Source organism: Mustelus asterias, chromosome 11 (genome assembly GCF_964213995.1).
Source record: "Mustelus asterias chromosome 11, sMusAst1.hap1.1, whole genome shotgun sequence".
Lineage (NCBI taxonomy): Eukaryota > Metazoa > Chordata > Chondrichthyes > Carcharhiniformes > Triakidae > Mustelus > Mustelus asterias.
In genome coordinates, this window is record NC_135811.1 from 110,628,199 (window position 1) to 110,644,124 (window position 15,926).

Consider the following 15,926-nt stretch of genomic DNA (forward strand, 5'->3'; position numbering starts at 1 on the left):
AGGGCATCAGATTTCTGAGTTACTGGGATGGACCAGTTCTGGGGAAGGTGGGACCTGTACAAGTCTGACGGTCTACATCTGAACAGGACTGGATGAATATCCTTGGAGGGGGATTTGCTAGTGCCATTGTTGAGGGGTGGAGTTAAATTGGATTGGCAGGAGGATGGAACCCTGAGGGCAAATTCAGAGCTGGGAACAGGAGATGGAGAATTAGTGAGTGACTCTGAAATTCAGAAGCAGCACAGATTACATAGATTTCAGCACAGGAATTTGGCTGTGTTAAAGGGTATATATGTCAATGCAAGGAGCATAATAAATAAAGTTGATGAGCTGAGGGCACAGTTAGATACGTGGCGGTGTGATATCATCGCTAGCTTCAAGAGGGGAAAAACAAAGCTCAACATCCCTGGATATAGAATTTTCAGGCAGGGCAGGGAGGGGGATAAAGAAGTTGGGGGTGTAGCATTATTGCTAAAAGAATCAATTGCAACTGTGATGTGGGATAATATACTAAGTGAAGCATCAAATGAGGCCTTATGGGTTGAGCTCAGAAATATAAAAAGGGCAGCCACATTGCTAGGAGTGTACGATAGGTCCCAAATAGTGAAAGGGATCGAGAAGCAAAAATACATTGGCAAATTGCTGAGTGCAAAAACAACAGGGCAGTAATAACCAGAGACTTCAACTACCCTAATATCAATCAGTGTGAGGGCACAAAATTCTTGAACTGCATTCAAAAGAACGTTTTTAGCCAGCAAGTAATAAGCCCAACAGTAGGGGGCACAATTCTAAATTTAGTCTTAGGAAATGAAGCTGGGCAAGTTGGATGAAGTAGCAGATAGAAGCAGGGAAGTTGTTTCCACTGACAGATGAAGCTAGAACTAGGGGGCATAGCCTCAAAATAAGGGGGAGCAGATTTAGGACTGAGTTGAGGAGGAACATCTTCATGCTAAGGGTAGTGAATCTGTGGAATTCCCTGCCCAGTGAAGCAGTTGAGGCTACCTCACTGAAGGTTTTTAGGGCAAAGATAGATTTTTGAACAGTAAAGGAATTAAGGGTTATGGTGAGCGGGCGTGTAAGTGGAGCTGAGTCCACAAAAAGCTCAGCCATGATCTCATTGAATGGCGGAGCAGGCTCGAGGGGCCAGATGGCCGACTCCTGCTCCTTGTTCTTATGTTAACTCGCACATTTATTGTGCCTAATCCACCTCACCAACACATCTTGGGACACTAAGGGGCAATTAAGCATGGCTAATCCACCTAACTTGCACATTTTTGGACTGTGGGAGGAAAGCGGAGCACCCAGAGGAAACCCACCGAGGGAACATGCAAACTCCACAGACAGTCATCCAAGGCCAGTTCGAACCCGGGTCTCTGGCGCTGTGAGGCAGCAGTGCTAACCACTGTGCCACCCTGCCACCCATGAATAGAATGGAAAGCGGCTTCCAGTGGTGTTTCCCAGGGATCAGTGTTGGGCCCTTGATGTTTGTTGTGTATATTAATGATTTAGACTTAAATGTGGGAGGCATGATTGGGAAATTTGCAGATAACACAAAAAATGGCCGTGTAGTTGATAGTGAAGAGGACAGCTGTCGACTCCAGAATGATAGCCATGGTTTGAGTGAACAGAGAAACAACAAATGGAATTCAATCTGGAAAAGTGAGAGATAATATGTTTGGGAAGGGCAAAAAAGCAAGGGAAAGCTGAATAAATTGGAGAATATTGAGAGGGGTCAAGGAAGTGAAAGACCTCGAGTGCTTTTCTACAGGTTCTTGAAGGTGGCAAGACAGGTGGATAAGCCTATAAAGGAAGCATATAGAATGCTTTCCATTATTGGCTGAGATATTGAATACAAAGGCAGGGACGTAATGAAGGAAATGTATAAAATGCTGGTTAGGCCACAGCTGGAAGTTTGTGTAGTTCTGGTCGCATCAAAGGAAGGACATAATTGCTGTGGAGAGAGTGCAGAGGAGATTTACTAGCACATTGCCAGGGCCTGAAAGTTGAAGAGAGGAAAGATTGGCCGGGCGAGGGTTATTTTTCCTTAGAACTGAGGAGGCTGAGGGGTGACCTAATTATGAGTGGCCTAAACAGGGTAGACAGGAAAGAATTGTTTCCCCTCACTGAGGGGTCAAGTACCAGGGGGCATAGAGTTAAGGTGATTGGTAGAAGTGGGATGAGGAAAAATGTTTTCACAACTTGAATGAGTGGTTGAGATTGAAACGCTCAACTCATTTAAAAGGTCCTTGGATCTGTGTCTGAAGTGCTGCAAGCTGAAGGCCATGGACCAGGTGTTGGAAAATGGATTAAAATGGGTGACTAGTTTACTTGTTTCTCTCTTTTGGCCGGTGCAGACACAGTGGGTTGAATGGCCTCTTTCAACATCCTAACGTGGTTTTCAATGTAAAGCTAGTTGGGAGTGAAAACTGTCAAGAGGACCACAAAGAGGCTGCAAAGAAATATGGAGAGGTAAAGTGAGCGGCAGCTGGAGTGTAATGTGGGGAAGTTTGAGGTTATTCACTTTGGTAGAATAGGCATACAGAATATTTTTAAAAGGTGCAAAATTTTAAACAGTAAATGTTGATGTTCAAAGGGACCTGGGTGCACTCATACAACAGGGAAGCTAGCATGCAGATACAATAAGCAATTAGGAAGTCAAATGGCATATTGGGCCTTTATTGCAAGGGGATTAGAATAAAATAAGGAAAACCTGTTCGAATTGGACTGGATTTTGGTGAGACTGTGCACAGTATTGGTCTCCATTTCCAAGGAAAGATATAGTAGAAATGGAAGCGGTACAGTGAAGGTTCACTAGATTAGTTTCTGGGATGGCTGACTAAATTGGGTCGATATTCTTTGGCGTTTAGAAGCATGAGTGGTGATCTCATTCAAACATGTACGATTCTGAAGGGATTGACAGGACAAACTAACAGCTTGTTTTCCCAAGTTGGGGAATCTAGAACATGGGGCCACTGTCTCAGGATGAGGGACCAATCAACATGAAGCCACAGAACCTGCAAGATAACACAGGAAAAGATGACATGATGGGTGTATTTTCACTCAAATTATCAGTTGCCCCTTCGAGCAACAGTTGAGACATTGTCAATTATGGATGGCAGTGGTTAGCACTGCTGCATCACAGCGCCAGGGACCTGGGTTCAATTCCAGCCTTGGGTCACTGTCTGTGTGAGTTTGCAAGTTCTCCCCATGTCTGCATGAGTTTCCTCCGGGTGCTCCAGTTTCCTTCCACAGTCCAAAGATGTGCGGGTTAGGTTGATTGGCCATGCTAAATTGTCCATTAGTGCCAGGGGGATTAGCAAGGTAAATATGTGGTATTGTGGGGACAGGGCCTGGGTGGAATTGTTGTTGGTGCAGGTTCGATGGGCCGAATGGCCTCCTTCTGTACTGTCAGGATTCTATGAATAATACTGATCAAACAAGGACAACCTTGTGCAAATCAATGAATTAGCAACAATTATCTCAGAACATCTTAAATCCATCCACTACCTGATGAGTTCAAGCTGTGCCAGCTCCTGATTGGCTTGAAAGATTGGTTTTTTAGTGAAGAGCTCTCCAAGGATACACCTGCAAACAGAACAAAGCAAGTTAACAATGTGACCATGTGGAAGGCTCCAGCTCACTGGCCCCCCAGCTTGCACACAAATCCCCAGGTCACAATAACCAGACACCCCTCCAGCAGCACAGGAACCTTTAGGGAGCTGCTAACATCTACAACTTATTGCAGAATCTCTTTTTAAACCAGGGAAGCTTTCCCGTAATTGTGGAATTTCACTGTGTGCCAAACCTCTGATACAGTAAAAGCAGGAAACGAGAATGAACTCATTCTTCCGATCCTGCGAGGGGCGAAAAACCGGGTTTGCGCCTGGTCTCTTGCCTCTCACGATATTACCGGTCATTCTGTCAGCGTGATCAGCCTCGGACCTGGGGAGTATCGAATCTCAGCCCACTTTGCCTTTTTATTACGAATAGTATCATAGCTTTTCTAATTTTGTTTAGGGCTCTATGAAATAATAAACTGCAAAACAATTTAAAGAAGAATAATTCAGCATTTGCATCAATGACTTGTACAATCTTCAACACCATCCACATTGTACTTACCCACAACTCCAAACATCGATGGCCGGAGAGTACCTCTCCTCCCCCAGCAAGAGTTCCGGTGGGCGGTACCACAGCGTGATGACTTTGTTAGTGTATGGACGGCTAGGAAACAAACATTGAAGTGTGTCACCCTGAACCAAGCAGCAATATTCTACATCAATGCTGACAAGTCCAAAACAAGAGGTTAGTGTGTGTTGCCCACCGCCAGGAACAGACCACAATCAGGAGTATAACTGGAATGCAATGCAGTTGCATAACTGGAGTATAATTTAACTTAACTGGAGCACAATTGGAGGGTAACCAGAGAACAATCCAAACGAAACCAGAGTGTAACCAGAGCACAATCCGACTGTAATCGGAATGTAACCAGAGCACAATCCGACTGTAATCGGAATGTAACCAGAGCACAATCCGACTGTAATCGGAATGTAACCAGAGCACAATCCGACTGTAATCGGAGTGTAACCAGAGCACCGTGCAGTCTGCATTTCCAGACAGTATATCAGTCAATTCCAGTGTATCATCCAGGTGGGGTCAAAGCAATCAAAGCCTTTTGGCTTTTTAACATGAAAACCTAGATGCCAAGTGGGAGGCTCAGGGTCCCCAAGCTTTCAGCACAGTGAGGATTTTAATTTCTATTAGACTCGGAATATTTGCCAAATTTTTAATGAGGTTTCCTCAAGTGCCCATTTACATGGCTATTCCTTGGGCATGTATTGCTCATTTGCCTGCAGACGCTCCTATATTGCTCCCGTGTGGAGTATCCGTGCTGTGACATGAGGCAGGTGCAGCAGTGAATCTGCCTGAATCAATCCCAATGTTTATTTAACACGAGGTTACTTTAGATCACAGAAGCTGTGACTTCTATAAATGGGTCAGAGTGAAGCTGTCAGGCAGTGTTCTACATCAGTTTAGACTCAGCTCCTAACATCAGATTTTTGTCCTTCAAAGGACAAGCAAAGGTTATTCTCCTGAAAGATTCAAAATGATACACATCCAAGAAGCCATAGAAAAAAATCTGCCCCAAAATCCAAGGTGTTTGGATTTCAATTCAATGACCTGACTCTCAGTTACAAAGTGGGAAATGGAAAATTCATTAATCCAGGCGAGTTTATCAGATGAATGTGGGCAGTAATCCAGAAATGTAGCGGTCATCAGGCTGTCGTAATACAGATTAGGAAACTTATGCTTTTATCTGCAACGGTGTTGAGGTCCAAGGTTCGGTCCCAGTTGATCTAAACAGGGGCAGCAGCAGGAATGCTGAATAATCTTATGGAAGGGGCCATTCATGGAGTGTGCATGGACCACTATTCCTTTCAGTTCTGAAATTCCAACTCAGCTCCAGCCTCAATAGCTTTCTTTAGTGGTGCGGGGGGGGGGGTTCAGATTTTTCTGGGAGTGGGAGGTGGGAGTGTTGCAGGTTTTTTGGGGGGTGGGAGTGTTGCAGGTTTTTTTTGGGGGGGGTGGGAGGATTGCAGATTTTTTGGGGGGTGGGAGTGTTGCAGGTTTTTTGGGAGGTGGGAGTGTTGGAGATGTTTTGGGAGGTGGGAGTGTTGCAGGTTTTTTGGGGGGTGGGAGTGTTGCAGGTTTTTTGGGGGGTGGGAGTGTTGCAGGTTTTTTTTGGGGGGGGTGGGAGTGTTGCAGGTTTTTTGGGGGGTGGGAGTGTTGCAGGTTTTTTGGGAGGTGGGAGTGTTGCAGATGTTTTGGGAGGTGGGAGTGTTGCAGATGTTTTGGGAGGTGGGAGTGTTGCAGATGTTTTGGGGGGTGGGAGTGTTGCAGATGTTTTGGGAGGTGGGAGTGTTGCAGATGTTTTGGGAGGTGGGAGTGTTGCAGGTTTTTTGGGAGGTGGGAGTGTTGCAGATGTTTTGGGAGGTGGGAGTGTTGCAGATGTTTTGGGGGGTGGGAGTGTTGCAGATGTTTTGGGGGGTGGGAGTGTTGCAGGTTTTTTGGGAGGTGGGAGTGTTGCAGATGTTTTGGGAGGTGGGAGTGTTGCAGATGTTTTGGGGGGTGGGAGTGTTGCAGATGTTTTGGGAGGTGGGAGTGTTGCAGGTTTTTTGGGAGGTGGGAGTGTTGCAGATGTTTTGGGAGGTGGGAGTGTTGCAGATGTTTTGGGGGGTGGGAGTGTTGCAGATGTTTTGGGGGGTGGGAGTATTGCAGGTTTTTTGGGGGGTGGGAGTGTTGCAGGTTTTTTGGGGGAGGGCCTGATGGGAGTGTTGCAGTTTTCTGCTTCCTTTTTGTCAAGAAGTGCATTCTGATATCACTCCTAAATGGCCCTGTTTGAATTTTAAGATTCTGGAAGCCCACATCAGAGGGAACATCTTCTCTCCATCTGAACTATCAAATCTGTTAATCATCTTAAACACCTCAACTATATCAGCCCTTAATCTTCTGTATTCAAGAGAAGAAAAGTCTGGTCTATAAAATAATTTTTTATTTATTCATTTATGGAAAGCGGACATCACTGGCTGGCCAGCATTTATTGCCCATCCTTAATTCTCCTTGAGAGGTGGTGGTGAGCCCCCTTCTTGAAGCGCTGCAGTTCATGTGGTGTAGGTACAGTAAGGAGGGAGTTTTGGGATTTTAACCGTGTAACAGTGAAGGAACAGCAATACATTTCCAAGTCAGGATGGCATGTGGCTTGAAAGGGAGCTTGGAGGTGATGGTGTTCTCATGCATCTGCTGCGCTTGTCCATGTAGGTGGTGGAGGTCACAGGTTTGGAAGGTGCTGTTGAGGGAGCCTTAGTGAGTTGATGCAATGCATCTTGTAGATGGTATACGCTGATGCCACTGTGTGATGGTGGTGGAGGCAGTGATGTTAGGTGGTGCATGATGGTGCCAATCAAGTGAGCTGCTTTGTCCTGGATGGCGTCAAGCTTCCTGAGTATTGTTTGGACTTGTATTCATCCAGGCAAGTGGAGAGTATTTCATCACGCCCCTAACTTGTGCCTAGATGGTGAACAGACTTTGCAGAGTCAGGAAGTGAATTACTTGCCACAGATTTCCCATTCTTTGACCTGCACTTGTAGCCACAGTATCTATATGGTTGGTCCAGCACAGCTTCAGGTCAATGGTAATTCTCAGGATGTTGATGGTGGAGGATTCAGTGATGGGAATGCCAAAGAATGTCAAGAGGAGATAGTTAGATTCCCTCTTGTGATCATTGCCTAGTCTATGTGGCATACAAACATACGTACCAGGAGGAGTCAGTCACTTGGCCCCTCAAGCCTGCTCCACCATTCAATATGATCATGGTGGACTGGTTGTAACCTCAATTCCACAACATATTATTTGCCTCTTATCAGCCCAAGCCTGAATGTCATGAATTAGAATCCCTATGGGTGGAAATTAGGAATAGCAAGAGTAAGAAAACACTGGTGGGAGGAATTTATAGACCGCCTGACAGTTATACTGTTGGGCAGAGAATTCAACAAGAAATTATTGGAGCTTGTAACAAACCAAGGAAATGGGATAACTGTGGGAGAAATCCTCAAATACATTGGGACAATTAAATTGGCAAGAGTGGTCTAAAGATGAGTTTGTAGAATATTCTCATGACAGTTACTTGGAGCTACATGTTATGGAACCTACCAGGTATAAAGCTATCTTAGATTTAGTATTGTTTAATAAAGCAGAGTTAATTAGTAATGTTTTGGGAAATAGTAATCATAATACCACTGAATTCCATATTAAGATAGAAAGTGACATATTCCAATCACACAAAAGTATCTTAAATTTAAAGAAAGCCAATTACAATGGCATAGGGGAGAACTGGTTATGGTTAACTGGATAAAGAGATAAAAGGGATAAAAGGTATGGAGGTGACTGAACAATGTTCCCAATGGTGGGGGAGTCCAGAACTAGGAGTCATAGTTTGAGGATAAGGGGTAAACCTTTTAGAATTGTGAGGAGAAATTTCTTCACCCAGTGGGTGGTGAATGTGTGGAACTCACTACCACAGGAAGTAGTTGAGGCCAAAACATTGTCTGATTTCAAGAAGAAATTAGAAAAAGCTCTTGGGGATAAAGGGATCAAGGGATATGGGGGGAAGGGGGTATCAGGATACTGAATTCGATGATCAGCCATGATCATAATGAATGGCGGAGCAGGCTCGAAGGGCCGAATAGCCTCCTCCTGCTTCTAGTTTCTATTTCTATGTGTGTGTGAGGGAGGGAGAGTGTGTGTGTGAGAGAGAGAGAGTGTGTGTGAGGGAGAGAGAGTGTGTGTGAAGGAGAGAGAGTGTGTGTGAGGGAGAGAGAGTGTGTGTGAGGGAGAGAGTGTGTGTGTGAGGGAGAGAGTGTGTGTGAAGGAGAGAGTGTGTGTGAGGGACAACATCGTGGGCCGAAGGGCCTGTTCTGTGCTGTACTGTTCTATGTTCTATTTAAAGAAACAATTCAAAATGTTTAACAAAAATACATTCCATTGAAAAACTAAAACTCAGAGTAGCACAATCAGGGACTTAAAGTTAGTATTAGATTAAAGGATGAGGCTTACGAAGTTACAAACAACAGGGGCAAGTCCGAGGATCGGAGTGTTTTAGAAACCATGCATAGGGCCACCAAAAAGCTGAGTAAAAAGGGAAAAATAGAATATGTGTGAGCTAGCCAGAAATATAAAAAAACTGTCAGAGCTTTTATTAAGCTTCAGAGCTTGGCTGAAAAATGGCAAATGGAATTTAACGCAGACAAGTGTGAGATATTGCACTTTGGAAGGACAAACCAAAGAAGAACGTACAGGGTAAATGGTAGGACTCTGAAGAGTGCAGTTGAACAGAGGGATCTGGGAATACAGGTACAGTGTTCCCTAAAAGTGACGTCACAGGTGGATAGGGTCGTAAAGAGTGCCTTTGGTACATTGGCCTTTATAAGTCGGAGTATCGAGTATAAAAGTTGGAGTGTTATGGTAAGGTTATATAAGGCATTGGTGAGGCCGAATTTGGAGTATTGTGTACAGTTTTGGTCACCTAGTTACAGGAAGGATGTAAATAAGATTGAAAGAGTGCAGAGAAGGTTCACAAGGATGTTGCCGGGACTTGAGAAGCTGAGTTACAGAGAGAGATTGAATAGGTTGGGACTTTATTCCCTGGAGCGTAGAAGATTGAGGGGAGATTTGATAGAGGTGTATAAGATTTTGATGGGTATAGATAGAGTGAATGCAAGCAGGCTTTTTCCGCTGAGGCTAGGGGAGAAAAAAAACCAGAGGGCATGGGTTAAGGGTGAAAGGAGAAAAGTTTAAAGGAAATATTAGGGTGGGCTTCTTCACGCAGAGAGTGGTGGGAGTGTGGAATGAGCTGCCGGATAAAGTGGTAAATGCGGGGTCACTTTTAACATTTAAGAAAAACTTGGACGGGTTCATGGATGAGAGGGGTGTGGAGGGATATGGTCCAAGTGCAGGTCAGTGGCACTAGGCATAAAATGGTTCGGCACAGACAAGAACGGCCAAAAGGCCTGTTTCTGAGCTGTAATTTTCTATGGTTCTATGGTTCTAATATGAAAAGGAAGAGAGTAGCTAAAGCAAACATTGGCTCCTTCGAAGCAGAGACTGAGACAGGAGAAATGATTATGGGGAATGCGGAAATGGCACAGACATTGCATAAATATTTTGTGTTTCTCTTCACAGTAGAAGACACAGGGTTCATGTCAGAAATAGACAGTAACCAAGGAGCTAAACAGAATGTGGAAATTAAGGAAATTAATAAGGAAAGGGGGTTGGGGCAGCGTTGCTGGTTAAAGATATTAATGTAATAGTAAGGAAGGACATTAGCCTGGACGATATGGAGTCTGTATGGGTGGAGCTGCGGAATACCAAAGGACAAAAAACTTTAGTGGGAATTGTGTACAGGCCATCAATCAGTAGTACTGAGGTTGGGAATGGCATCCAGCAGGAAATTAGAGGTGTGCGCACTAAGGTTACAGTAGTTATTATGGGTGACTTCAATCTGCATATTGATGAGCTCACCAAACTGATAGCAATGCGATGGAAGAGGATTTCTTGAAGTGTATACGGGATGGTTTTCTTGACCAATATGTCAGGGAACCAACTAGCGAGCAGGCCATCTTAGACTGGGTATTGTGTAATGAGAGAGGATTAATTAGCAACCTTGTGGAGCGAGATCCTTTGGGGAAGAGTGACCATAATATGGTAGAATTCTTCATTAAGATGGAAGGTGACACAGTTCAGTCTGAGACGAGGGTCCTGAACTTAGGAAAAGCTGGCTTTGATGGTTTGAGATGCGCATTGGCTAGGATAAGCTGGCAAAGGATACTTGAGAGGTTGACAGTGGATAGGCAATGGCAGACATTTAAAGAACACATGGATGAACTTCAACAACGGTACATCCCTGTCCGGCGTAAAACGGGGAAGTTGGCCCATCCATGGCTAACAGGGGAAATCAGGAATAGTGTTAAAGCCAAAAAGGAGGCATATAAATTGGCCCGAATAAGCAGCAAACCTGAGGACTGGGAGAAATTTAAAATTCAGCAGAGGAAGACAAAGGGTTTAATTCAGAAGGGGGCAATAGAATACGAGAGTAGGCTTGCAAAAAATACTAAAACTGACTGCAAAAGCTTCTATAAATATGTGAAGAGAAAAAGACTGGTGAAGACAAATGGAGGTGCCTTACAGTCAGAATCAGGTGAATTCATAATGGGCAACAAAGAGACGGCAGACCAGCTGAACAAATACTTTGGATCGGTCTTCACTAAGGAGGACACAAATAACCTTGAGAAATACTGGGGACAGAAGGTCGAGCATGAAGGAGAAACTAAAAGAAATTCTTATTAGTCAGGAAATTGTATTGGGGAAATTGCTGGGATTAAAACTGGACAAATCCCCAGGGCCTGATGCTCCGCATCCCAGAGTACACAAATAAGTGGTCCTAGAAATAGTGGATGCATTGGTGATCATTTTCCAACATTCTATAGACTCTGGAAGAGTTCCAGAGGATTGAAGGGTAGCTAATGTAACCCCAATTTTAAAAAAAATACTGGAGTCATTTATTAAGAATGTAATAACTGAGCATTTGGAAAGCGGTGAAGTCAGCATGGATTCAAGAAAGGGAAATTGTGCTTGACAAATCTTGTGGATTTTTTTGAGAATGTGACCAGTAGAGGGAACAAGGGTGAACCAGTGGATGTTGTGTATCTGGACTTTCAAAAGGCTTTTGACAAGGTCCCACACAAGAGATTAAAGCTCATGGTATTGGGGTAATGTATTGATGTGGATAGAGAACTGGTTGGCAGACAGGAAACAGAATGGGAATAAATGGGTCCTCTTCAGAGTGGCAGGCAGTGACAAGTGGAGTACCGCAGGGTTCAGTGCTGGGACCCCAGCTATTCACATTAATGATTTGGACAAAGACACAGTGGATAGCACTGCTGCCTCACAGCGCCAGGGATCCAGGTTCAATTCCAGCTTGGGTCACTGTCTGTGTGGAATTTGCACATTCTCCGTGTCTGCATGGGTTTCCCCCGGGTGCTCAGTGTCAGGGGGACTAGCTAGGGTAAAGGTGTGAGGTTATGGGGATAGGGCCTGGGTGCAAACTCGATGGCCGAATGGCCACCTTCTGCACTGTAGGATTCTATGATTCTGTAGGATTCTGTGAATTTAATGCAATATCCCCAAATTTGCAGACGACACTAAGCTGGGTGGCAGTGTGTGCTGTGAGGAGGATGCTAAGAGGCTGCAGGGTGACTTGGACAGGTTGGCTGAGTGGGCAAATACTTGGCAAATGCAATATAATGTGGATTAATATGAGGTTATCCACTTTGGTGGCAAAAACAGGAAGGAAGATTATTTTCTGAATGGTGGCAATTTAGGAAAAAGGCAAGTGCAACGTGACTGGGTGCCATGGTGGAACAGTCACTGAAGATTGGCATGTAGGTACAGCAGGCAGTGAGGAAAACTAATGGCATGCTGCCTTTCATAGCAAGAGGAGTTGAGTATATGAGTAAGGATGTCTTGCTGCAGTTATACAGGGCCTTGGTGAGGCCACACCTTGAGTATTGTGTGCAGTTTTGGTCTCCAGTCTGAGGAAGGACATTCTTGCTATTGAGGGAGTGCAGCGAAGGTTCACCAGACTGCAATGGCAGGACTGACATATGAAGAGAGACTGGGCGTGTGCTCACTGGAATTCAGAAGAACTAGAGGAGATCTCATAGAAATAAAATCCTGATGGGACTGCACAGGCTAGATGTGGGAAGAATGTTCCCAATGTTGGGCAAGTCCAGAACTGGTGGTCACAGTCTAAAAATAATGGTGTGGAGATGCCAGCGTTGGTGTGGAGATGCCGACTGGGGTGGGCACAGTAAGAAGTCTACAATACCAGGTTAAAGTCCAACAGGTTTATCTGGAATCACGAGCTTTTGGAGCGCTGCTTCTTCATCAGTCACAAATGGTAGCTTACCTGATGACAGAGCAGCACTCCAAAAGCTCATGATTCTAAATAAACCTGGTGCTGTGACACTTCTTACTAAGAATAAGGGGTAAGCCCTTCAGGACTGAGATGAGGAAGAACTTCTTCACTCAGAGTTGTGAACCTGTGGAATTCTCAGAAAGCTGCCGGGGCCAGTTCGTCAGATATGTTCCAGAGGGAGCTGGACATGGCCCTTGTGGCTAAAGGGATCAGGGGGCATGGAGAGAAAGCAGGAATGGGATACTGAAAGTGCATGATCAGCCATGATCATATTGAATGGTAGTGCAGACTCAAAGGGCTGAATGGCCTACCTATTTTCTATGTTTCTAAATCCCCGGGACTAGATGGCCTTCACCATAAGGTTCTAAAAGAGACAGCTGCAGAAACAGTGGAAGCGCTATCCACGATTTTCTAAAATTTCTTAGATTTGGGAACAGCCCATTGGACTGTAAGTTTTGCACCACTTTTCAAGAAAGAAGGGACAGAGGAAACAGTGAACTACAGGCCAATTATCTGAACATAGTTGTTGGGAAAATGCTGGAATCTATTAATAAGCAACTCTTACTAATGCATTTAGAAAAGCATAGTATGATTAGAACATGTTAACATGGTTTGACCAAAGGGAAATCCGATTTGACAAATCAATAAAACATGTTTTCTGAGGATGTAACTGTTAGGGTAGATAAATACATACAAACATATGAATTAGGAGGAGTAGGCCACTCGGCCCCTCAATTCTGTTCTGCCATTAAATAAGATCATGGCTGATCTGATTGTAACCTCAACTCCGCATTCCCACCTATCCCAATGACTTTTCACGCCTTGCTTATCAAGAGTCTATCTCTGGCTTAAAAATATTCAAAGACTCTGCTTCCTCTGCCTTTTGAGGGAGAGTTCCAAAGACTCTCAACCCTCTGAGAGAAAGAATCATCTCTGTCTTAAATGGGTTATCCCTTATTTTTAAACAGATAAAGGGGAACCGGTAGATATAGTATTCCTGGATTTCCAAAAGGCATTCGATAGGGTGCCACACAAAATGTTAATAGGCAAGATAAGGGCTCATGGGATTGAGGATAGTATTTTAACATGAATCGAGGATGGTTAACGGATAAGAAGCAGAGTGGGCATCAGTGGGGCGCTTTCATCAGCAGGCAGTGACTAGCAGAATGCCGCAAGGATCAATGCTGGGGAGCCTCAGCGATTTACAATCTACATTCATAACTTAGTTGAAGAGACAGAGGGCAGTGTATCAAAATTTGTGGTCACTATCTCCAAAGTGCTCTCCCACAACCAAATCTAACACTTGGCCCGGTTCATTTCCCAGTACCAAATCCAATGTGGCCTCACCTCTTATCGGCCTATCCACATATTGTGTCAGGAAACCCTCCTGCACACACTGCACAAAAACTGCCCCATCCGAACTATTTGACCTACAAAGGTTCCAATCAATATTTGGAAAGTTAAAGTCCCCCATGACAACTACCCTGTGACCCCCACACATATCCATAATCTACTTAGCAATTTCTTCCTCCACATCTCTATTACTATTTGGGGGCCCATAGTAAACTCCTAACAACGTGACCACTCCTTTCCTATTTCTAACCTCAGCCCATATTACCTCAGTGTGCAGATCCCCCTCGAAGTGCCTTTCCGCAGCCGTTAAACTATCCTTGATTAACAATGCCACTCCTCCACCTCTTTTACCAGCTTCCCTACACTTAGTGAAACATCTATACCCCGGAACGTCCAACAACCATTCCTGTCCTTGTTCTACCCACGTCTCCGTAATGGCCACAACATCATAGTCCCAAGTACCAATCCACGCCCCAAGTTCATCTACCTTGTTCCGGATGCTCCTTGCATTGAAGTAGACACACTTCAACCCACCTTCCTGTCTACCGGTACCCACCCTTGACCCTGATACCTTCCCCAATACCTCACCACCCTCAACACTGACTTCTGGACTACAACTCCTTTTCCCACTCCCCTGACAAATTAGTTTAAACCCCCCTGAAGAGCCGTAACAAATTTCCCTCCTAGGATATTGGTGCCCCTCTGGTTCAGGTGCACCCCGTCCTGTTTGTACAGGTCCCACCTTCCCCAGAATGTGTTCCAATTATCCACGTATCTGAAACCCTCCCTCCTACACCATCCCTGCAACCACATGTTTAACTGCACTCTCTCCCTGTTCCTCAACTCGCTATCACGTGGCACCGGCAACGTACCAGAGATGACCACATGTTTCGTCTTGGCTCTCAGCTTCCAGCCCAGCTCCAGAAATTCCTGCTTTAAATCCCCATTCCTTCTCTTACCTATGTCATTGGTACCAATGTGTACCACGACTTGTGACTGTTTCCCCACCCCCTTCAGAATCCGGAAAACACGGTCTGAGACGTCACGGACCTTGGCATCCGGTAGGCAACATACCATCCGTGAGTCTCTTTTGCTGCCACAGAACCTCCTATCTATCCCTCTAACTAACGAGTCCCCAATTACTATTGCCCTCCCGCTCTGCCCCTTACCCTCCCGAGCCACAGAGACGGACACAGTGCTGGAGATCCTCTCACTGCGGCTCACCACTGGTATGTCATCCCCCTCAACCGTATCCAAAGCGGAATACTTGTTGCTAAGGGGAACGACCACAGGGGATCCCTGCACGGACTGCTTCCTCCCAGCCCCTCTCACCGTCACCCATCTGTTTTCATTCCTCGGAGTAACTGTATCCCTAAAGCTTCTGTCTATGGCCACCTCTGCCTCCCTAATGATCCTAAGTTCATCCAACTCCAGCTCCAGTTCCCTAACACGGTTTTGGAGGAGCTGCAGATGGGTGCACTTCCCACAGGTGTAATCAGCAGGGACACTGTCGTCGTCCCTCACCTCAAACATAGTGCAAGAGGAACATAGCACTGCCTGCACACCCATCCCCTCTAGATACCTTGCCAGTACCAGGTAGAAACAGCAAAAATGAATTTAAACTCACCCCTGCTCGCCCTTACTGCCTAAGCCCTGTGAGCCAAAGCCTTGCAGCTCACACTCTGCTTCCCACTCACTCCACTGCCCGCTCCCGACACTGCCCGCTGTATACTGCAGCCTACCTTTTATACTTCACGCGCTCAAAAAACCCTTCCCAGACTCCTTAGCAGCCCACTTCCAGTTTTCACTTTAAACTTAAAATACAACTGCAAAAGTAAAGGCCAAAAAAAAACACACACTAGCTGACTAATTAAATAAATAAACAATTCAATTAATCTCTCACCAGCACTGCTGCCTCCAATCACTCCCTCTCAGCTTGCTCCAGTGGAACAACCTGGTAAGCCTCCACATCAAAGACAATCCCCCAGGCCCCATGTAAAGCTTCCTGTGTCCGCACGGTAACATCACCATAGAGCTCCGCATA

General features: G+C 45.2%; 1 protein-coding gene across 1 annotated transcript in view; it reads right to left on the minus strand.

Moving 5' to 3' along the window:
• Positions 1 to 15,926, minus strand: part of cdk12 (cyclin dependent kinase 12) — a 47,818-nt gene that overhangs the window by 14,382 nt on the left and 17,510 nt on the right. Inside the window, exons 8-9 of the mRNA XM_078222967.1 lie at positions 4,120 to 4,221; positions 3,508 to 3,585 (exon numbers count right to left, since the gene is read on the minus strand). Coding sequence (XP_078079093.1) covers positions 3,508 to 3,585; positions 4,120 to 4,221 — 180 coding nt within the window. The remainder of the gene's footprint in view (positions 1 to 3,507; positions 3,586 to 4,119; positions 4,222 to 15,926) is intronic.